Source organism: Molossus molossus, unplaced genomic scaffold (genome assembly GCF_014108415.1).
Source record: "Molossus molossus isolate mMolMol1 unplaced genomic scaffold, mMolMol1.p scaffold_m16_p_10, whole genome shotgun sequence".
Taxonomy (NCBI): Eukaryota; Metazoa; Chordata; class Mammalia; order Chiroptera; family Molossidae; genus Molossus; species Molossus molossus.
Genome location: NW_023425345.1, coordinates 67,920,489 through 67,943,927, shown reverse-complemented (window position 1 = coordinate 67,943,927; position 23,439 = coordinate 67,920,489). Strand labels below are relative to the sequence as shown.

General features: G+C 42.0%; 1 protein-coding gene across 2 annotated transcripts in view; it reads right to left on the bottom strand.

Annotated features, from left to right (window-relative positions):
* Positions 1-23,439, bottom strand: part of CUNH12orf56 (chromosome unknown C12orf56 homolog) — a 72,699-nt gene that overhangs the window by 28,809 nt on the left and 20,451 nt on the right. For both annotated transcript variants that reach the window (XM_036252832.1, XM_036252833.1), the window contains exons 2-3: positions 18,597-18,756; positions 9,448-9,520 (exon numbers count right to left, since the gene is read on the bottom strand). In XM_036252832.1, coding sequence (XP_036108725.1) covers positions 9,448-9,520; positions 18,597-18,756 — 233 coding nt within the window. The remainder of the gene's footprint in view (positions 1-9,447; positions 9,521-18,596; positions 18,757-23,439) is intronic.

Below are 23,439 nucleotides of genomic sequence, written 5' to 3'. Positions count from 1 at the left end.
CACACACACACACACACACAGGTCACTTAAGTTCCATCCCATTTAACATTTATAATTATCTTACCTTACCCTATTTCTTCATAAGATTCTATTATGTAACAGTGTTATCAAAGTATCTAAGAACATAAGATGCTCACATTAGGATTATCAGTTAAATGAATATGACTAGCCCTGAAACAGATGATACATACTTTAACCCGCTCTAAAGTGACCACTTGTCTTTATTCTTGTGGATAATATTTTCTAAAAATTTCTCCATGGAAATTGAAGAGATTTAAATAACCAGTGGGTAGCCCTGGCCGGTTTGGCTCAGCGGTTAGAGCATCGGCCTGCGGTCCTGAGAGACCCGGGTTCAGTTCCCGCTAAGGGCACGTACCTCGGTTGCAGTTAGTCCCCGGCCCTGGTCGGTTGTGCGGGTGGCAGCCACTCGATGTGTTCCTTTCACATCAATGTTTCTCTCTCTCTCTGTTCCTCTCTCTCCCTCCCACTCTACCTGAACAAAAAATGGAAAAATGTCCTCAGGTGAGGAAAAATAAATAAATAAATAAATAAATAAATAAATAAATAAATAAATAACCAGTGGGTATATTATGTTAGATAATGTTATGAAAATATGTTTCAATGTTCATGTTAGGCACAACATATATTTCATGTGGAAATTCAGCAAAATGATTTCCGGTACTTATAGAGAGTCTCACTTAAATCAAATGTTATTTACTCAGTTATATGAAAAATCTATTGTTTTGGAGATTTAAAAAAAGTTTCTAAACAGGATTACCATTTTGCCAGCATGAATGAAAACTCCATGGTCACTACTGCTTCACTAGTTAAGCCAACTCATAAAACTAAACTGTATCCTTCATTTGAAGTTCAGTAACACCCTCCGTTACTAGTCTGATTTAAGAGTAGTTCATTATTAAGTAAGAGTTCTAAAACCTTGAATTTGCACTTGTCAACTTCATTTTTTTTATAACTAAGTTTCTAAAGGTCAAGTGTTTTTTTAATGAGCTGATTATGTATCTCTAGGGAGAAAACAGCCATAAAGGAGAAAAAGATGAGAGAAATGGGAAATAGAACTACAAAAATCTAAAGTAATCATTTTTCTCCTTTTCCCCTCCGCATCAAAGACGGATAAACTCTTTGAGGCTGAAAATGTCAGGTTAAAAGTCACAGTCGAAAAAGCAACAGGCAGAAATGAATAGCTTCAGAAAAAATTGTTAGGTACAAGTTCAGCTAAGAATAAAAAGTACAAAATTAGTTGTTAAACTGATGAACCTCAAAGGGAAGTGGGGAGGGAGGGCCGGATGAGATAAACCAAAGAACTTCTATGCATATATGCACAACCAATGGACACCGACAAAGTGTGAGGAAGGCAGGAGGGGGCAGGATTGGGGAGAAGGGGGTCAATGGGGGAAAAAGGGAGAAACATCTGTAATACATTCAACAATAAAGATGAGTTAAAAAAAAAGAAGAAGAAGAAGAAAAAGTACATATATGCTAGCATATTGACTATATCCAGAAAAATGGTAAATTAGAAGGAGGGAGAGAGAGAGAAACATCGATGTGAGAGAGACACATCTATTGGCTGCCTCCCACACGACACTGACCGGATCAAACCTGCAACCCAGGTACATGCCCTTGACCGGGAATTGAACCTGAAACCCTTTGGTCTGTGGGCCACACTCTAACAGCTGAGCCAAACAAGCCAGGGCAGAGGAGATATTTTTAATGTCTAAAATCAGCAGGTGGATTAATATGTAAAATGTACAAAGCAATTCTCCTGAATATTTATCCCAGGGAAATTTTCACACAGGTCCATAAAAGAGAGGAAAGGAAGAGGAAGGTAGGAATAAAAGAATGGAAGAGAGTAAGGAGAAGAATGAATATTGATGCTACCTCAATACTCAATAAATATTTTTTGTATTTTTATAAATTATAATTAATAATGTATATTTCTTAATAATGATAAACTTTCTTAATAGTGATAAAATAATTCTTAATAATTATAAAATAATGATAAATTGTATGCAAGAGAATATATCTATTTAATGCTTTCAGAGTCAATTTTGAGAACTGTCAAGAACAGCTTAGTATATGAACAGCTGTTGGAGGCCTTGAACCCTTTTTCTTGAGTTTCTAACCATTCTGACTTCCTATACTTACAGTTACAGTTTATTACATAAACACAGGACTTGGTCCTCTAATAGAACTACAACAACTTATTGCATAAAAAATTCTTAGAAAATTAATACACATGTCTCATGCCAATTATTGCACAACAGCATTTAATAATTTGAAGTACTATAGTGTTATTAGTGAGAGTAGAAAAGGGGAAGTTAATCTGTCCCAAGGCTTGATCAGGAATTCTGAGGATGCCAAATCAATTTTGCTTAATGACAGACTTACTGATAACCAGTAGTAACAAAAAAGCTAAGTTGTAATAAGGACTCACGTGCCACATACAGCGTAAGCACTTTACATGTACATGATTTAGCCCTTACGTATCATCCCTGAGGGTACTATTCTGAGCCCCTTCTTACTCATCAGGAGAGAGAAGACAAGGCAGAGTCAGGATTTGAAGTCAACCAGTGTAGCTACAAAGCCTGCATGTTTATCTACTAGGCAGAGAGGAATAGCACAGCTCCCTTTTCTGCTTTCTGCCAAGAATTGCTTCTTCTTAGAGAAAAATATAAGGTTCACCTTGGTTGTTAGGGTTTTTTTTTTCCTTCTATGTTGCTAATGATGTATAATTAAGTGTAACATATTCTTATTGCATAAGGATACCAAGCTGGTCAGTTCCAATTCTGTTTCTCCAGAAATTCATCCCTCTACATGCCATGCCCTGTGGTTAGAAATGTGCTTTTAAATTGTCATTAGCTGCCCTGGCCGGTTTGGTTCAGCGGTTAGAGCGTCGGCCTGCGGTCCTAAGAGACCCGGGTTCGGTTCCCGCTAAAGGCACGTACCTCGGTTGCAGTTTGTCCCCGGCCCTGGTCGGTTGTGCGGGTGGCAGCCACTCGATGTGTCCCTTTCACATCGATGTTTCTCTCTCTTTCTCTGTTCCTCTCTCTCCCTCCCACTCTACCTGAACAAAAAATGGAAAAATGTCCTCGGGTGAGGATAAAAAAAAAAAAAATTGTCATTAGCTAAATATCAGTCAAAGTTAGATAGATGTAAATGGATCAAAATCCATCCTGGTGGGTACCGGCCTAGCAGATCTGGACTGAGAGCTAAATATTGTCCCTGTTTCTTTTCCTCTTGGATTATTCAAGGCAAACTCAATTAAATGTATATAAATCTTACTCTGTGCCAGCACTGTAAAAGTATTTTATCTTGATCTTCCTCTATGTTTTTTTACACTTGCAAGCAATAGGCAATTATTTTCTCCCCTCGCTTTAAAGAACTCTTAAGTAGGTCACAATATATTTTTCCTAACAGAACATTTTGGTGAGATTTCTTTTAATTTATTGATTTGAGAGAGAAAAGCATCGATTTATTGTTCTACTTATTTATGCGTTCACTAGTTGATTTCTTGTATGTGCTCTGACCAGGGATCGAACACACAACCTTGGTGTATCAGGATGATGCTCTAACCAACCGGGGCCCATTTTGGTGAGATATTTACTTGGGTTTTCTCTTGTAAAATGCATATGAGGATACACTAATGAAGAGCTACACTAAAGGTAGAAACACCTGTAAGGAATCTCATTATCAGAGATCATCAGTTTGTTTCCTATCCCTTTGTTATAAGAAGGCCTGTTGTTTACTACTACGCTGATGTTCCAAGATAACTGCATCCTTCTTGTGACCTGCAGCTTATCATAATCAGGCTTAAAACTTTACCCCTCAGAGGTGTTTAAAAGCTCTGTGATGACACTCTTCAGTCCTCTAATTAGTTTTCTATCCTAGCATGCTTTTTGTTTATGCTTTTGACTTAGATGTCTAATTATTTAACGGCAGTGCTACAAAACTATAGGGTAGTAGACCTCGCTCCCTCGTCACCCCCCTTATGTGGAAGTTCCTCCTCCCCTCTGCACACGGAGAACATGGAAGCTGCCATGTTTTTAAAGACCATGACCTCTGGACATTTTTTCAGCAGTGACTCATTTACTCAAACTAGGCATCAGAGACTTTCCCAGGATTTTAAAATTTTACTCAAGAAAGTTTGTGACCCCAGCTGGTGTGGCTCAGTGGTTGAGTGTCACCAAGAGGTCGCCAGTTCGATCCCTGGTCAGGGCACATGCCCAAGTTGTGGGCCAAATCCCCAGTGGGGGGCACGCAGGAGGCGGCCATTCAATGTTCTGTGTCATCAATGTTTCTATCTCTCTCTTCCTTCTGTTCTCTCTAAAATCAATAAAAAGAAAAAAAAATTAATAAAAAAGAAAGTGTGTGAGTTAGCCTGTGTGGTGGTAGTAGGAGTTATAAAAAGTATATTTAAGACAATTGGTGACTTCGCTTGCTGTCCCATGGAGGGCACTGTATTCAGTGAGACAAAAGGAAGCTGACCCAGGAACATCAGAGGAGAGAGAGACAAAGGTAGAGCAGTGCCTAGTCCCAACATCATTCCTACCATTCCTTCATTCCCATGACAGTTTCCTTGCTGATGTTGGTCACCGTCATACCTCTAGAATCAGACACAGCAAGTAGGGCCCAGCAAGCAGAACATGACCGATTAGACAGACAGAGATCCCTCCTCCCAGAAGCTAATATGTACAGCAGTCAGGGCAGCAGCATGATTTGTTATTACATGGATTTAGATCAAATTATGCTGCTCAAAGCCTAGGTTATGCAAGTCAGGCTAGGTTGTAAAGAACATGGTTAATCATTCCACAGATAGTTAGCACCTACGCTATACCAGGCACTGGGCCAAGCACTGGAATGCATCAGTGTATAAGAATACCAAAGTCCTTGCCCTCATGCAGCTTACATCCTAGAAGGAAGACAGACACTAAACAACAAACATAGAATTATAGTTTATGAACGTTCTATGAAGTAGATGGAATACTCTGGTAAAGATAACCTGTGTGTGCCTGTTGGAGAACAGTACACTGTAGATTGGATGACCAGGCAAAACCTCTCTGAGATGTGGGCATTGAAGCTAAGACCTGAAGGATGACAGTGAGTGAGCCACATATGAAAAGCGATGTTAAGAGGGTGAAGGATGTGCAATGGCCCTGAACTGGAAAAAGCTTGAGGTGCTCTAGCCAGTGTGGTGAGCAAGGGGTGAAGGGACTTGAGATGAAGCTGCAGAGGTAAGCAAAGGCCACATCTTCAGAGTTGTCTAACGTGTAAACAGTTGTATTTTCTGTACAGTATGATACCCCTGAAAGGTTTTAAGCGAGAAAGGAACATTTGGAAAAAATCACTTCGGTTTTAGGGTGGAAAAATGGATTCAGGAGAGGACAGAGAGATACTGTCTTAGCCTGTGAGAGATGCTGTAACAAAATGCCACAGAGTGGGTGGCTTATACACAATAGAAAATGGCTCACGGTTTTAGAGGCTGGGAAGACCTGGACCAGGGCGCTATGGTTGCCTTCTGGGGAGGACCTTCTTCCTGGTGCATAGCTGGTGCCTTCTCAGTGTGTCCTCACATGGTGGAAGGACTGAGTGATCTCTCTGGAACCTCTTTTACAAGGCACTACAGCCCTGGCCGGTTTGGCTCAGCGGTTAGAGCGTCGGCCCACGGTCCAGAGAGACCTGGGTTCGGTTCCCGCTAAGGGCACGTACCTCGGTTGAGGGGCACGTACCTCGGTTGCAGTTTGTCCTCGGCCCTGGTTGGTCGTGCGGGTGGCAGCCACTCGATGTGTCCCTTTCACATCGATGTTTCTCTCTCTCTCTCTCTCTCTCTCCCTCCCACTCTGTCTGAACAAAAAATGGAAAGATGTCCTCGGGTGAGGATAAAAAAAAACAAAAAAACAAGGCACTACTGCCATTCACGAGGGCTCCACCCTCATGATTAAAGCACCTCCCAAAAGCTCCACCTCCTAATAACATCACCTTTGAGGGTTAGGATCTCAGCATATGAATCTGGGAGGCACACAAACTGCAGCAGGTACAGAGAAAGGAGGTGGGGCGGGTAGTTAGAGGCATTGCAAGTCCAGGTGAGAGATGACAGTGCCTGATACATTATGGGTGTAGAACTCTGGAGGCTCAATAATCCAGGAGTAAAATGACTACCTAGCCCAGGAATTCCCAAATCTTGGTAGCTAGCTAACAGAAGCATATAGGGAGCTACCAAAACCATATTACTGAGTCCCATCCCTGAAGTTTAAAATTAGGGTGGAGCTCAGGAGTCTGAACTTTCCATGAGCCCCTGAGACATTCTGATACAAAACCAGCCTTGAAAAAACCATGAATTTTTGCCATTATTCCAGGTGAGTTTTATTCCCACACTCCAGAGGCTTTGGGTTTCTCCTCAGCCCAGCCAGCACGTAGTTAAAGGCACAGACTAATTTCAAAGCAGTAACAACGCATTAGGAAGCAGCAACAGTGTCCCAGATTCTGGCTTATTCAAGCAAGTTCAAGCTCCACAGCCAGTCTAACCTCAAACAGCGGGAGTACTTGGGGAAATGAGCTCTCCTATTGAATTGACTTCTAACCTTGTTTTGGGTACTTTGTTAAGGAAATTTTCTAAAAGTGTTGTGGTTTTGTCTTTTGGTAAAAGGCAGTATAGCAGGCATATGGGGGGTCCTTCCCAGCTTCAGGGTTATCTTCATTATCCTGGTCTGGAACTGGAGCTGGTGAGTTGAATTAGAACAGCAGGCTTCCGAAGGCAGAGGCCATGGGGAGGAGGCTTTTGTGTCCCTCACTCCCTAGGATCCCCAGTGGCCCTCCACCCCCACCCAAGCAAGCCATCACAGCACATGTATATGTACACTACAGAAAAACAGTGCAGCTGTGCCTGCCAAGGGAAAAGGGCTTCCAGCCACTCCAAAGAAGCATACATTCTAAGTAAATGAGTCCCCTGATCCCCCTTTTGCTACCCTCTTCTATGGGATCTCTTTTATTCCGGAAAGTCTAGAACCATCACTGGCTCTGGGAAGGATCTTATACCAGTCCAAATCCTTTTCTATATATATTGGTATAAGCTTAATATTCTACTAGTTTTCTTCTACTTCAGGCCAAGATGGACTAACAGGGACTAGATATACCTCCCACCTGACACAACGGAAAACTAGAAAAATGCATGTTCAGCTTTTAAGATGCTGAACATCAGACAACACGAGAGTGAGCTCGGAGAGGCGGGAACGGGAGAGCGAACATTGCCCCAGCGTACTGACCCGAAAGGGTTCTGGGCCACAGTGCAGCAAGGAAGCCATAGCTATTGACTGTGGTCATGGTGTCATGGGTGTGTACATTTGGGAAAATGTATCAAATTGTGTACTTTAAATATTGCAGTTTATTGTCTGTCAAGTATACCTTTTAAAAAAAAAGTTGTTAAGCCCTGGACAGGTAGCTCAATTGGTTAGAGCATCATCCTGATACACCAAGGTTGTGATTCCTTCCCAGGTCAGGGCACATACAAGAATGCATAAATAAATGGAAAATAAATCAACGTTTCTTCTCTCTCTCTCTCTCTCTGTTCCCTGCCCTTTCTCCCTCCCTTCTACTCTCTCAAAAAAAAAAAAAAAAAGTCAATGGGAAAAATATCCTTAGGTGAGGATTCAAATAAATAAATAATTTTGGGTGAGAAAGGAAGTTATAATAATGAAATTTAGATTTAGAAGAGCTTTGTAGATCATCTTGATAAAACAGCGAGAGGAGGTGAGGGTGAGAGAGCAATGGACAAAGGCCCCTTCTCGGCGGCTTAGTTATTGCACAGCGTGGTATATATACTACAGGTCTGCGAGTACTCCCCAGCCAGAGTTCACTTTTCCCTTACAGCATTTTGCAATGTTTCCCTAAGCTGTCTTTTAAGGTCCCAACCCACGTTCATTTTCCCCATGCCTATGAGTCTCTTGACTCACAGCTCTTAGAACTCTATGCTCCCCTCCTCCTCCTAATGTCTAGATACTTACTGTGTAATAGAATCACTCTGTGAGTTATGAAGCTTAGGAAGCTCCTTTTTAAATTTATACTTGGACTTCTTTCCCACTGTACAGACTGGAATTTCAATGCCAGATGAACTTCTCCACCAGATGAGGACCTCAGGCCCAACCTGTCTGAACCAGCACTGGGCTCGCGCCCTGCTAGCATTCTTATTTCTCTGCAGGGCCTCGCCTTGCAGTGACCCCAGCTTGAAATCACAGTGGTTTCTCTCTCCATCTCTCCCACGTTCAATCGACAGTCTTGAATATTATACCTCTGCAATCTCTCTCCATCCCTTTTCTTGAGAGCTTGTTTGGAGGTTCTAGCAGGGGAGCGCAGCTACTCGTATACCCTTGACCGAAGACCGGTCCTCTCCTCTGGGGGGAAGGTCGTCCTCTTCGACCGAGCGCGCAGCTTCGGGAGGGACGAACATGGATCGGTTGAGGGAGGAGGGGGACACCCGCCTAGCCAGCCAGATCAGCCGAATCAACCCTGGCGATCAATGGGGTGACAGATGTCGCAGCCAGATCGCCCTCACATCCTCCATCCCTTTTCTTTATTCCAACTCCCACTAGCCCAATTCAGATTCTCATTACTTCCCACCAACCTTTGGTCTCTCCCTGCTTCAATCCATTTTAAACTTTCAGATTATTTTCTATAACAGTGATTTTTATCATATTCCCCCACTGAAAACTTTTAATAGTTTTCTCATATCCTATAAAATGACATGTTAAATCTTCATCTGGATTTTTAAGACCCTCCAAAATACGAACCCAATCTTACTTTAACTTTATATCTAGTAATCATGCTGTATTTTAAAATCTCACTAGACTGCTTACCTTTCCTAATACATATTCCATTGTTTCCTACCTCAATCCTAGCGTCTACCGTTCTCTTCAACTGCAGTAACTCCTTCTGCTTTCGCAATACCCTTCACCGCCAGCTGGCATCCTGACTTCTCCCCAGCACTGAGTCTAACCTTTCCCTTCTTTACATCTCTGACAATCCGCTCAAACTCATTTATGACAGGTAGCATGTAGACGCTGTATTATCTTTATTTATGCAAATGTCATGTGTCCTGGTTAGAATCAGCTTCTCAAAGACAGGAACTATGCTTTCTTTATCTTTTTATTCATCACACAGAACCAGAGCTCAATAAATGTTTTTGAACTTCATTTTAATCCATTATTTCTTGTGCAACATTTATATATTTGGTTGAAATGAGAAAAGCTATACTTTACTATTTAACTAATTAGATTTGAATGTAAAGCAAGTTCTCTCAAATATCTCTTTATTATTACACTTATGAGATAAACAGAACTCGGTCCAAGCCATTAGTAGAGAAAAAGCGTTCGAAAAAATTGAAATGTAAAATAAGTTTTGGTTAGCAAGTTAAAAACATACTCCAAACCACAATCTCACCTGAGAGAGAATTCATCCAGACTTTTAGGCTCTTTGCCTCTCCAAAAGTCAGGGCCATTATTCTCTTCCTTGACTAAAAGGGGAAAAAAGTTATTCAGTCATTCATTACTGATTTGATGAGTATTCATAGATTTTCACAAAAACTTACAACAACAAAATTATAAGCTGCCTGGCTGGTGTAGCTCAGTGGATTGAGCATCATCCCATGGACTGAGAGGTCCCAGTTCGATTCCTGGTCAGGGCACATGATCCGGTTGTAACTCCATCACCAGTAGGGGGCATGCAGGAGACAGTCAATGGTGTATCTCTCTGACATCGATGTTTCTCTCTCTCTCTCTCTCTCTCCACCCCCCTTCCTCTTTCTCAATAAAAACATTTTTAAAAAATTATAAGCTGGCCCTGGCCGGTTTGGCTCAGCGATTGGAGCATTGGCCTGCGGTACAGAGAGACCCGGGTTCGGTTCCCGCTAAGGGCATGTACCTCGGTTGCAGTTTGTCCCCGGCCCTGGTTGGTCGTGCGGGTGGCAGCCACTCGATGTGTCCCTTTCATGTCAATGTTTCTGTCTCTCTCTCTCTTCCTCTCTCTCCCTCCCACTCTGTCTGAACAAAAAAAAAAAAGGAAAAATGTCCTCGGGTGAGGATAAAAAAAAAAAAATTATAAGCTGGGCAGCATGATGAAACAAAAAGAACTTTGGCACTGACATTAAAGCATGTGTGCTCAAATTCAGTACACTTTATAAATTACTTTATTGCTCTGGCCTCAGAGTCTTCAGTAAAAATGAGGATGATAATTCTGTGAATGAAATGAGAGAATGTGATGCCTGGCAGTGTAAGTACGCAGTAAACATTGGCTGAATTTAAAGTAAAGCTCAAAGAACCAGTCGTAACTTACATCAAGAAAACTGTCGTGTCCTCCCCATTATGTGAGTGCATTTTGTTTATTTAGAAGGATAAAGAATAATATCTAATAAGTAATCTAGTTACAATATCTAATAATATCTAACAAGAACTAAATTTACATTTCCATAAGCTTCTGCAAGAGGTCAGCATTAGCTACACTTTCTGACCTCCAACTCAACATTCCCTGTCTAACCACCTCCCCATCCTTGCAAAGAAGAGTCACGAGTCAAGGATGCACAAGACGTCCCTAGAGCAATGCCTTTTGGAGATTCCTCTGGCTCTCCTTGATGTTTCCCTTCTTGGCTTGCTTGCTTCCCTTTCCTCCTCCCTCCCTTTTTTTTTCAGTTAATTTTTCCTTTGAGGTTAAATTTACATCAAATGAAATGCAAAATCTTAAGTATACTTCCACTGAGTTTGACCCATTTCCTTTTGAACTACTCTGTGTAACTCTTGTCTCTCCTGTGGGTCTGAGAGAAGCTTAAGGTACCTTGATGCTTGGGAGAAAGAACTCTCTCACACTGGAAGGACCAAGGACGACGCCAGGTGGCATGGACAGAAAGATGGAAGGTGCAGGCCAGGAAGGCTTCTCTGGTTAGGCCTAAGAGGTCAGTACGGCCCCCATGAAGTCCAGCATCGCTCATCAGAACTGAAAACCACCTGGGGATCTGAGACTGAAGGTTCTATGATAAAAAGTTCTTCAGGAACCTGCAGTTGAGGAGTGACTCTTGTTGGGGTCAAGGTGTAGTGGCCATCTGTCATTTTGTCTTCTCGGCACCTTCCTTTTTTGAGGAACTGTTCCCTTTCTACAGTTACCCCATTTTTTAAAAAAGTGACTGCCGCTTCCGTGAAACTAATGATGCTCCTCACTTGCATGAGTTCCTTCCAAAGTCTCGAGAGAGGTACTAATCATGTGTTCACATGGTCAAATGTCTTTATAAAATATACAAAGGAAGCCCTTTTCAGTCATGATTATTTGAGACCACAGGCTCTTCCCACTTCAATTTTCCTTTGGTCTCACTTCCCCTTGTCAGGAGTGACCACAGGCACTTTATATTTGAGATTTTTTCTGCCTGGGTTTTTTTGGGGTGCTTCAATCATTGTGTGTGGTGTTTTAACTCTTTTTCTTAAAGAGGGCTCTCAAATTGTATAAGTTCTAATCCCCACAAACCCTAGATCCACCCCTGCCCTAGCCATAGCTGAATGGTCTAGGGATGGCCTTCTGATCCAAATCGGGCTGATCGATGTCTCTCCCTAGACTCGTGACATTTGAACCTGAGAGGCAGAGATAGGAGTCTTTGAAGCTGGCTGAACCCTAGAAGAAGGTACCCCACAGACTGTTAAGGCCCTGGAATAAGCCCCTGGTTTCTGGTCTTCCTCCATTTGGCTCTTCTGTTCCCCCCCCCCTTTTTATTTTAAATTTCAGAAATTGATGCACTGTCATTTTATTTTACTTATTTATTTATTAACTTTTATCCTCACCCAAGGACATTTTTGCATTTATCTTCAGATAGAGCTGGAGAGAGGTGTGGGGAGGAGAGAGAGAGAGAAACATCGATGTGAGAGAGACACATCGAGTGATCGCCACCCACACGACCCCAACTGAGGCTGGGGACAAACTGCAACCAAGGTACATGCCCTTAGCGGGAATAGAACCCAGGACTCTCTGGTCCGTGGGCTGATGCTCTAACTGCTGAGCCAAACCGGCCCGGGCTCTGTTCCCCTTTTGGTTCACTAAGAGATTTCAAAATCCTTCCAATGAATTCCCTTTGGCATTCAGATAGGCGGAATCATTTTTTTTTCTATTCACAAGCTAAGAACCTTTACTCATATGTAAGTATTTAAGACCTCAGGCATCAAAGACATTTCTAATAGTAGGCATTTCACAAATATAGATACTAAATATGATAGACCTTGTGCCTTTGATTAGTGCTGGAATTAAGTAGAACGTAGACTCAGACAGGTTTGAGCCTAGCTCTTGCTTCAGGACCACACATTACAGAATGTCTAGGAGGAGAGCCACGGGGTCCCGCATACACAGATAGTCACCAGGGAACGAGCTGCTTAGAGAACAGGAACACAGAGCACATCATGGGCGGTGGGCTGGAAAGGAGGGACAGCTCACTGAGGCCTCTCCGTTAGGAAGCAGTGTTACCTAAACAACAACCTGCACCTAAGTATAAGTTGTCTCAAACCTGATCTCATCCAAGTTCACTAACCAAACCTGAACTTGCTCTTTTTTGTGTGTGTGAGGTCATTAAAAGACTACAACCAAACAACTGTCATGTCAATGTTCCTGCCTCTCTTTATGATAGCTTGACATTTTAAGGTGTAGCAATGGTGTGGGGAATCTGAGGTTCATTCGTGCTCCACTACATGAAGTATGAAGTACGGCTCGAGGTCTGTTTCTGTGGTTGGTGGAATGTCTGGTTTCCTGGATGCCAATCGCCAGAAGCTGGCAGGTGTGAGGCAGTGGTGACAAGAGCCTGAATGCAGGTAGTAGATAATAGACCTACCAGCCAGTGTACTCTCTAGTGTGCACACTGCAGTTTACACTCTTCTTCAGAAGCTTACGTCTGAAGTCCTTCAGCCAGTTATTAGCACAGTGTGTATCTGACGACATGTTCAGTAGTGCTGGTGAGAACGTTTTAGAGGCAACACCGCAAAAAGAATACATTTGCTTTCTTAACTGCAGGAGGTTCGATTATATTTGTCAAATTCTTTCTCTATGGGGCCCTGGCAGGTTTGGCCCCGTGGTTAGAGCGTCGGCCTGCGGTCCAGAGAGACCCGGGTTCGGTTCCCGCTAAGGGCACGTACCTCGGTTGCAGTGGGGTTGCAGTTTGTCTCTGGCTGTGCGGGTGGCAACCACTCGATGTGTCCCTTCATCTCATGTTTCTTCTCTCTCTCTCTTTTCCTCTTTCTCCCTCCCACTCTATCTGAACAAAAAATGGAAAAATGTCCTTGGGTGAGGATTAAAAAAAAAATTTCTTTATGGGGAAGACTGCCAAGCTTTTGTAAAAATTACCCACTAAACCTGAGAGACTCATCAGTGCCTTATTGCTTTAGCTTTACCCATATCTGTGGTTTTAGAAAATGTCTATGTTTTAGATTTAAAATAAAAAGTATATACACATATATACACATATAAACAAACTTTGGCTCAATTTACATTTCATTACATTATTATGTCGCATTCTGGTTTGGGAATACTAGTCTATTTCACTTTATGGCAATTTTTCAAAATGTGCTACTAAAGCCTTTAAGGTCTTTTTATGATCCTAGAACAGTGATCAATTTGGTAGTCACTAGCCACCTATGGCTGTTCAAATTTATGTCTAATTTAATTAAAATACAGTTAGTAACACTAGTCACATTTTTAGTTCAGTGGTCAGAGGTAATCGATTGCCACTGTATTAGACATATTTGACAATATATAGAACAATTCCATCACCACAAACAGTTCTATTGGATAGAGCTGTTCTAGAATGTACCTGAAACTAAGGGGTTAACAACCCAGTTCACGTAGTTTCAGCCGCTCAAACAGTTCACCAATCTCACTCTGCTCCCATTAGCACCGTTCATCTCGAGTTTAATAATCATCCTCTTTTATCGCAACATAAAAAGTACAATTCAAAGTGTTACCTGTGGCCCATATAAGCACACGTGTATACTATTGAGAAAAGCCTGTTTTTCTCAGTATCTTCAGAAAAGTTGGGCCTAATTAGGAATCCTGCTAAAAGTGTGATAATGAAACTAGGAATGTTTGTTATAAATTATTTGTGATTTTGAGCTTCCTTTGTTAAGGTGATCCAATTATTTGGCGTGTAAGCACCTTTGCCCCATGACACAAATAAATATTCCCTAGGCTTTCACCCAAGAGGTTTGGAGTCGGTCCCAGTGATAATCTTTATGTAAATGCTCAGTGGTTAATGTCTGCTGCTGCTCTAGGCATGACAGCATCATAACGTTAAAGACTAGTACTGACTGCTGTCAAACACATGGGCAGACAGGTCTGAGCCTGTCTCTTGCTTCAGGACCACATATTCAGGAAACACGGACCATGTCACTGTCAGCACGATGGATGGGGAAGGCTTTTCTACTCTAACGTGTGCTCTATGTGACTCCGTGGGACATGGCAGTTGTGTGTTTTCAGAGGTCCTCGTGTACAAGTGCCAGACGGTACCGTCAGAGAAGAAAGTGGAGAGCAGGTGGGGAGAGGTGTTATTCTATGGATACACATGTGCATGAACACCAGATAAGTTTTTTTAAAACTTTCCTCACTGCTTTTAACATAATTTGCAAAGTTTCTAGGAATTTAAAGTTCATAAAATTTCTACCTGTAATTGGCTTCTTTAATGTGTGTTGTTTTTGTCTTCTCATACTTGTTGGGAAGGAAAAAAAAGCCAAGAATAATTATGCCTGTGGACGAGGATAAATACGCATTTAAGGCAACCAACACCAGTTAGATATCCTAATTAGTGTGACAAGAGACCCGGTGAGCACCCAGGGGTTTAATGTCTCATAATTACACAACTTCTACAAGCAGTTGGCTTGCCATAGAGTGTCAGCGTGGAAAAGTGCTCATCCACGAGAGTGTACAAACACTGGACAGTTTTCTCACACTTGGTGCCTATTCAAAACTCGAAGAGACCCTGGCCGGACTTGGAGTGAAGAGGGAATGGGCTGGTGGGGGTGGTCTAGCTCCACTGGATAGATGCCAGACACAGAAGGGCCTGTCCAGGAGCCACCTTGGACTGCATCCTCCCTTTCTTGTTCTCTGCCACAGATGAGATCGTAACTGCTTTCCTGCTGTGTGCCCAGCCCTGCCCCCGCATCATTTCATAGAATACAACAGCCCTGCGAACATAATAGCACAGAGGAGAAAACTGAGGCTCACAAAGGTTAGGTGACTTGAGAAGGTCACACAGCCAGGAAAGGTGAGGGCCAGGATTCAAGTCTAGGCTTTATTTTATTTGTTGTTATTTTTTGAATCCTCATGGGAGGATATTTTTCCATTTATCTTCAGGTAGAATGGGGATGGGGCGAGAGAGAGAATGAGAAACACTGATGTGAGAGAGACACATGGGCTTCGCTGAATCCAAAGTCCATGCTCTTCTTCTCTGCTTTTCACCAGCTACCAATTGTGGGGATCAGTACCCTAAAGGGTTCCTTTATATACATGTATATGTCCTATACATGAAAGTAAGCAAGGTAATGCTGAACTGTATTTTCATCCATTCATCTTGTAATTTATAAAACTAATTCACAAGAAACATGTAGGTAAAGACCCAAATGTGAAACATAAAAGCACAGCAGCTTTGGTTGAGCCAGGTGAGCCCCAGGAGCCCTGACTCCTCCTCCTGCTCCTCTTGCCCCACCCCCTTGCGGTTTCTAGACCCCCTGGGGCACAGCAGGAAAACCACCTGCATCAGCCTTAGCACTCCCTGCAAACAAAGTCTAAAGTTGATATTTCATCTTTTTATGTAGGTGTGCATCATGGTTCTTGGGTGAACAGATCCCTAACAAATAGTTTTGAATGAAAAATGAATGCTGTTAATAACCATAATAAACCACAGTTATCAGAGCAGGACCTTGTGGCTTCCCTTGCTGGTGAGAGGGGTGACAGAGATGACCATCAGGACTTTCCTTAAACCAGGGTCACAATCTTTCTGGTTACTCCTGCACTTCTTCACTAAGTTTTCGTTAAAATCTGTGGTGTTAATATTAAACTCAAACAAGAACAAGTCCAATGGAATCCAGATTCTAATTCATTTTTCAAAAACCAATACTTAGTGAACAACCTTCTTCCTCCCTTCTTCTTCTTTTCTTTCCCATCCTTCCTCATTTCTTTCCATCCTTTTCTCTTTCCTTTCTACAGATTCTTTATTTTATTTTATTTTTTCTTTATTGATTTTATAGAGAGAGGAAGGAAGAGAGAGAGAGATGGAAACATCAATGAGAGAGAACATCAATTGGTCACCTCCTGCATGCCCCCTAACTGGGGATCAGGCCCACAACCTGGGCATGTGCTCTGTCTGGGAATCAATCCAGCGACCTCTTGGTGCATGGGTCGACGCTCAACCACTGAGCGACACTAGTCAGGCTTCTACATATTCTTATTCGTGGAAAACTATGCCTTGCCACTATGCTGCTGATAATGGATTAGTCAGCTCATCCTCAATGTAAAGAACATTATCTTCTCAATATCTCTAATTATCAGGGAATTGCAAATCAAAACCACAGTGAAATATCGCTTCACACCTGTTAGGATGACTTCATGTTATAAGAAAGTCAAAAGACAAGGGTTGGCAAGGATGTGCACTGGTAGGAATGTATAGTCATTCTGGAAACTGGTATGGGGGTTCCCCAAAAAATTAAAACAAAACTACCGTGTGATTCAGCAACCCCACTTCTGGCTATATATGCAAAGGAAATAAAATAACTCTCTCAAAGACATATCTGCACTCTCATGTTCATAGCAGCATTATTTACAGTGGTCAAGATGTGGAAACAATAAGTGTCCAGCAACAGATGAATGGATAAAGAAAATTTACATACACACACATGCATGCGCGTGCGTGCGCACACACACACACACACACACACACACACTGCAGTATTATTCAGCCTTAAAAAAGAAAGGAATTCTGCCCTGGCCAGTTTTGCTCAGTGGTTAGAGCATCGGCCCCAGACCAAAGAGTCATGTATTCGATTCTGGTCAAGGGCATGTACCTCGGTTGCGGTTCGTCCTGGCCCTGGTCAGGGTCGTGTGGGGGAAACCAGTCAATGTGTCTCTCTCACATTGATCTTTCTCTCTCTGTGTGTCTCTTCTTCCCTCTCACTCTATTTGAAGATAAATGGAAAAATATCCTCTGGTGAGGATTAAAAAATAATAATGAAAAAATAAAAAAGAAGGGATTCTGACATTTGTGACATGGATGAATCTGAAGGACATTATACTAAGTGAAATAAATCAAGCACAGGAAGACAAATACTGCATAATATTACTTATGTGGAATCTAAAAAAAAGCAAATTTATAGTAGAAGAGAGTAGAGTGGTGATTACCAAGGGCTTGGGGGTGCAGAAAATGGTAGATGTTGGTCAAAGGGAACAAACTTTCAGTTATAAGATAAATAAGTTCGTCCTGGCCGGTTTGGCTCAGCGGTTAGAGCATTGGCCTGTGGTCCAGAGAGACCAGGGTTCAGTTCCCGCTAAGGGCACGTACCTCGGTTGCAGTTTGTCCCCGGCCCTGGTTGGGTCGTGTGGGTGGCAGCCACTCGATGTATCCCTTTCACGTCAATGTTTCTCTCTCTCTCTCTCTCCTTCCCACTCTGTCTGAACAAAAAAAATTGGAAAAATGTCCTCGGGTAAGGATAAAAATAATAATAATAATAATAAGATAAATAAGTTCTAGAAACCAAAATGCCCAGCATGGTAACTGTAGTCAATAATAATGTACTGTGTATTTGAAATTTGCAAAGAAAGTAGATCTCAAGTGTTCTTACTACACACACACGTAACTATGTGAGGCACTGGATATCTTAACTAGCCTGATTGTGGTAATCATTTCACACCGTATACATCTATCAAGACATCACACTGTATACCTTAAATGTATACAATTTTTATTTGTCAATCATATTTCAGTAAATCTTTTTTGTCTGATAAAGAAATGCATGTGGGGTATTTTTTGTTCCTTTAAGAAGTATATTACAGCCCTGGCCGGTTTGGCTCAGCGGTTAGAGCGTCCGCCTGCGGTCCGGAGAGACCCAGGTTCGGTTCCCGCTAAGGGCATGTACCTCGGTTGCAGTTTGTCCCCGGCCCTGGTTGGTCGTGCGGGTGGCAGCCACTCAATGTGTCCCTTTCACATCGATGTTTCCCTCTCTTTATCTCTTCCTCTCTCTCCCTCCCACTCTGTCTGTACAAAAAATGGAAAAATGTCCTCGGGTGAGGATAGAAAGAAAAAAAAAAAAAAAAAGAAGTATATTACAGCCCTGGCCAGTTTGGCTCAGCGGTTAAAGCGTTGGCCCACCGACCAGAGTTTCGGGTTCGATTCCGGTCAAAGGCACATACCTTGGTTGCAGTTCAGTCCCTGGCCCTGGTTGGAAACATGTGAGAGGCAACCAGTCGATGTGTCTCTCTCACATCAATGTTTCTCTCTCTCCCCATCTCCCTCACACTCTGGCTGAAAATAAATGGGAAAAAAATATCCTATGGTGAGGATTAAAAAAAAAAAGAAGTATATTACATACCTTTTTTGTTGTTGGCATTGGCATGATGAAATGGTAATAGTAATTTCCTGACACCTTTTGACTTTTCACACTCTTTTTTCAAAACAGTTGAATAGATTATACGAATGTGTTGGTTGGTTTCTCTGTCTTGTGGACTCAAAAATTCTGGGTAATCATCAATCTGAAAACAAAAAATAAGTTGACTGAAGACAAGCACAACTGCTTATGTTTTCTGGGATAAGAAATCCCCAAAGCTTAGGGCAAGTTTAAATTGCATTCTTCCTATGTACTTTTTCCCTGATAAATCTTTCCTCTTCTTGTTGTTAGGTTTCCCAATTCCTCCTCTATTTGTTTTAGTCTTACTAAAAAGTGCTCAACAACAGAACCCAGGAAACTATTTACCCTATAGGATTGCTAAATAAATAGTAACAGTGTTTTTGTTTGTTAAAATATATCCCTTCCCACTTCCATTCTGGAAAAAAAAAAAGATTGAAAAGGTCTCAAAACTGTATAATTAATTGAGCTTAAACTAGAATTTTTCTATGCAGGAGACAATGGCCATTTGTAGGAACAGACTACTACAAAGATTCCCTGAACACAGACATGTAGGTTTGAATTACTGGAAGTTTCCTACTCATAAATAGCTTCCTCTTCTCTCTAAAGTGCTCTATTTTCTCTTCTTCATTAAAAAGAGAAAAGGTCTTGTCCTGATCTAGTGTCTCAGTTGGTTGGAGCATCAACCTGTACACCAAAAGGTTTCGGGTTCAATTCCTGGTCAGGGCACATACCTAGGCTTTGAGTTCAATCACCAGTTGGGGCAGGTATGGGAGGCAACCAATCAATGTTTCTCACTCACATTGACATGTTTGTTTTTCTCTCTCCTTTCCTCTCTCTCTAAAAAAAATCAATTAAAAAACATATCCTTGCCCAGCTCATATGGTTCAGTGGTTGAGTGCTGACCCATACACCAAGAGGTCACTGGTTTGATTCCCACTCAGGACACATGCCCAGGTTGTGGGCCAAATCCCCATTGTGGGGCATGAAGGCGGCCAATCGATGTTCAATCTTATTCAATAAAGAAAAAAATATATTTTTAATATCCTCAAGTGGCCCTGGCTGGTTTGGCTCAGCGGTTAGAGCGTCAGCCCACAGACCAGAGAGTCCCAGGTTCGGTTCCCGCTAAGGGCACGTACCTCAGTTGCAGTTTGGCCCTGGCCCCGGCCCCAGTTGGGGTCGTGTGGGTGGCAACCAATTGATGTGTCTCTCTCATGTTGATGTTTCTCTGTCTCTCTGCCCCCTCTCTCCCTCTTGCTCTATCTGAAGATGAATGCAAATGTCCTCGGGTGAGGAGATAGATAGATAGATAGATAGATAGATAGATAGATAGATAGATAGATAATAGATAGGTAGATAATCTTTAAGTGGAGACTAAAAAAAAGGCAAAAGGTGTCAATAAATACTTTTCCCAGGAGGCCCCTGAAAGAAAATCACAAAGATGTGTTCTTTTACTTTATAACAGAAGAAGTGCTTAAAGCAGTTAGGTTTATATGGTCTATTTAGGTTTATATGGTCTATTTATTACTATAAATTTCATGCGAAGAGTTGTCCAATCAGAAGAGATGCTCAGCCTTCCTTAGGTTATATTTGCATAGGTAAAATAGTATAAATAGTTTAGAAATTACATGTTTTATGGGAAGTCTCTTGAGATTTGTCAGTGCCCTTTCTGTCCATGATAGATTTTTATTTATCAGAGTCTTGGTAGTGCTTGACCGGATCATATTAGACAATATCAGATTGTTGTCAATCATAATTTCAGATATTATGCAAAATGTTGACTTGATGACAGCCTTGTTTTTAATTTGAATTTACCACCTTCTAGACCAGTACATTTTTAATGGGGAATTATGTCAGTCTTACCTATGCCGTTTGTAAAAAATACAGATATCTAGGCCTACTTCGGACTTACTGAATCCCTTTACTTGTTAGTCTTGGTTTATAGTTGGTATATTCTCTTTTTTTAACTTTGTTTTATTGTTGACAATATTACAGATGTCTCCCATTTTCTCCCGTTTTTGCCGTCCTCCACCCAACACCCACCCACCTCAAGTCTTCCCCATGCTTTGTCTGTGTCCATGGGTTATGCTGATACGCATATATGTTCTTCGGTTAATCTCTTCCTGTCCCCTCCCCGCCGCAACTAACCCCCATTGAGATCTGTTATTCTGTTCCATGCATCCATAATCTATTTTGTTCATCAGTTTATTTTGTTCTTTAGATTCCACTTATAAGTGAGGTCATGTGACATTTGTCTTTCTCTAACTGGTTTATTTCACTTAGCATAATAATATCCAGGTCCATCTAGGGTAAGAAATCCCTGTTTTTTACAGCTACATAGCATTCCATTGTGTAAATGTATAGTTGGTATATTCTTGGCACAATATATATATGTATATATACCAGGGTGGGGCAAAAGTAGGTTTACAGTTGTAAGTATGCAACACACGAAGTTTATTCTTGTATTATTGTTTATTAATTATTTTCCATACAAACAACTGTAAACCTACTTTTGCCCCACTATGTATGTATGTGTATATATACATATATATGCAAATACACACAATGTCTCAGTATTATTGTGGTATTTTCAAGATTCTCCCACTATATAAATTCTGTTCATTCACTCTTATAAATCAGATGAAACTTTTACTGATATATTTGAGAATAGGCTTCATCACTATCCTTAGGCATATTTTGTCTAATGTTTTGCAATGGCTTTATGATCTTTGTTCTACAGGTTCCATAGAAACCACCGGATTTTCTTATCAGTTGCCTATTCTCAATATGAGCTCTCATCAGACCTCTCACATTTGAAAGTTCTCAAAACTGCCCTGGCTGGTTTGGCTCAGCGGTTAGAGCGTCGGCCTGCAGACCAGAGTCCCAGGTTTGGTTCCCACTAAAGGCATGTACCTTGATTGCAGTATGTCCCTGCCCGGTTGGGGTGGCAACCAGTCAATGTGTCTCTATCGCATGGATGTTTCTCTCCCTCTCTCTTCCCCCCTCTCTCCCTCCCACTCTATCTGAAGATAAATGCAAGAATGTCCTCCAGTGAGGATAAAGAAGGAAAAAAAGAAAGTTCTCAAAACTAACGAGAGCCATGTGAAGTCTCTATCTCCTACAAATAGTTTTTGTCTTATTGTAATGCTTTCTTTTTAAATTATTTTTTCCTTTATTGATTTTTTAGAGAGAGAGGAAGTGAGAGGAAGAGAGAGAGATAGAAACATCGATGAGAGAGAACATCGACTGGCCGCCTCCTGCATGCTTCCCACTGGAGATCTGGCCCACAACCTGGACACATGTCCTGACCGGGAATTGAACCGGCGACCTCTTGGTGCATGGGTCGATGCTCAACCACTGAGCCACACTGGCCAGACTGTAATGCTTTCTTAAAAGTTCGCCTACGGCCCTGGCCAGTTTGGCCCAGCGGTTAGAGCGTCGGCCTGCGGTCCGGAGAGACCCGGGTTCAGTTCCCGCTAAGGGCACGTACTTCGGTTGCAGTTTGTCCCCGGCCCTGGTTGGTCGTGCGGGTGGCAGCCACTCTATGTGTCCCTTTCACGTCGATGTTTCTCTCTCTCTCTTCCTCTCTCTCCCTCCCACTCTATCTGTACAAAAGATGGAAAAATGTCCTCGGGTGAGGATTAAAAATAAATAAATAAATAAAAATAAAAGTTCTCCTACTCCCTGGCCGGTTTGGCTCAGCGGTTAGAGCGTCCGCCTGCGGTCCGGAGAGACCCGGGTTCGGTTTCCGCTAAGGGCATGTACCTCGGTTGCAGTTTGTCCCCAGCCCTGGTTGGCCCTGGTTGGTCGTGCGGGTGGCAGCCACTCGATGTGTCCCTTTCACATCGATGTTTCCCTCTCTCTCTCTTCTTCTCTCTCCCTCCCACTCTGTCTGTACAAAAAATGGAAAAATGTCCTCGGGTGAGGATAAAAAAAAAAAGTTCTCCTACATGTTAAAGATCATTTAGTGTCTTCAACACAGCAATGTCTCATAACCTCCTGAAAAAAGGATTAACTACGTTCTTTAAACTACTAACAGTTCATAGCTCAGCTGACATTACTTAGACAATGCTCAGACCACACCAAGACTGAGTCAGGGTTTCCAGGACTCCAGAAAAAATTTCAGGACCTCAAAATTCACTTAAATATATGGGTACTGCAAGAAAATTTGGTGATGAGAGTTTCTTGGATTTGATATCCTATCCTTGGGAAAGCAAAGAATATAGGCTTTTGAAAGTCCAACCTGACATTCATTATAAAAACTTCCAGACAGAAGTTAAATTTATGGCTACAATCATTGTTTGGTACTCTAGATTTGCAAATATATGGTAAACTAATACTTTTGCGGCACCTACGTAAATAATCAGGCCAATCTAAACAGAGCTTTATTTTGTGATTAAGAATAATCTTTTCTTTGAGATTATTATTATGGTGAGTGAGTGGCGGAAACCTTTGCAACCGAGGTACGTGCCCTCATCGGGAACCGAACCTAGGACTCTCTGGTCTGCAGGCGACGCTCTAACTGCTGAGCCAAACTGGCCAGGGCGAGTTCAGGCTTCTTTTATGTCAAAGGAAGGGGGGCTGGGAAGGGATGTCTTTGTAAAACTCAAACCCCAAGCAGAATTCCCCTAATGATTAGAAGCTATTAGCCTGCAGGCCGTGGAGCAAAGCGGGCCTGACCAACACGGAGTCCTGAGAGACCGAGCATTTCACTCTGTCACAACCTGATCAACACTTAAATAATCAGCCTGATCGACCCGGCCATCCCCTAAAGGAAATTAACGTTGCGATGACTAACCTACTTTTTTTT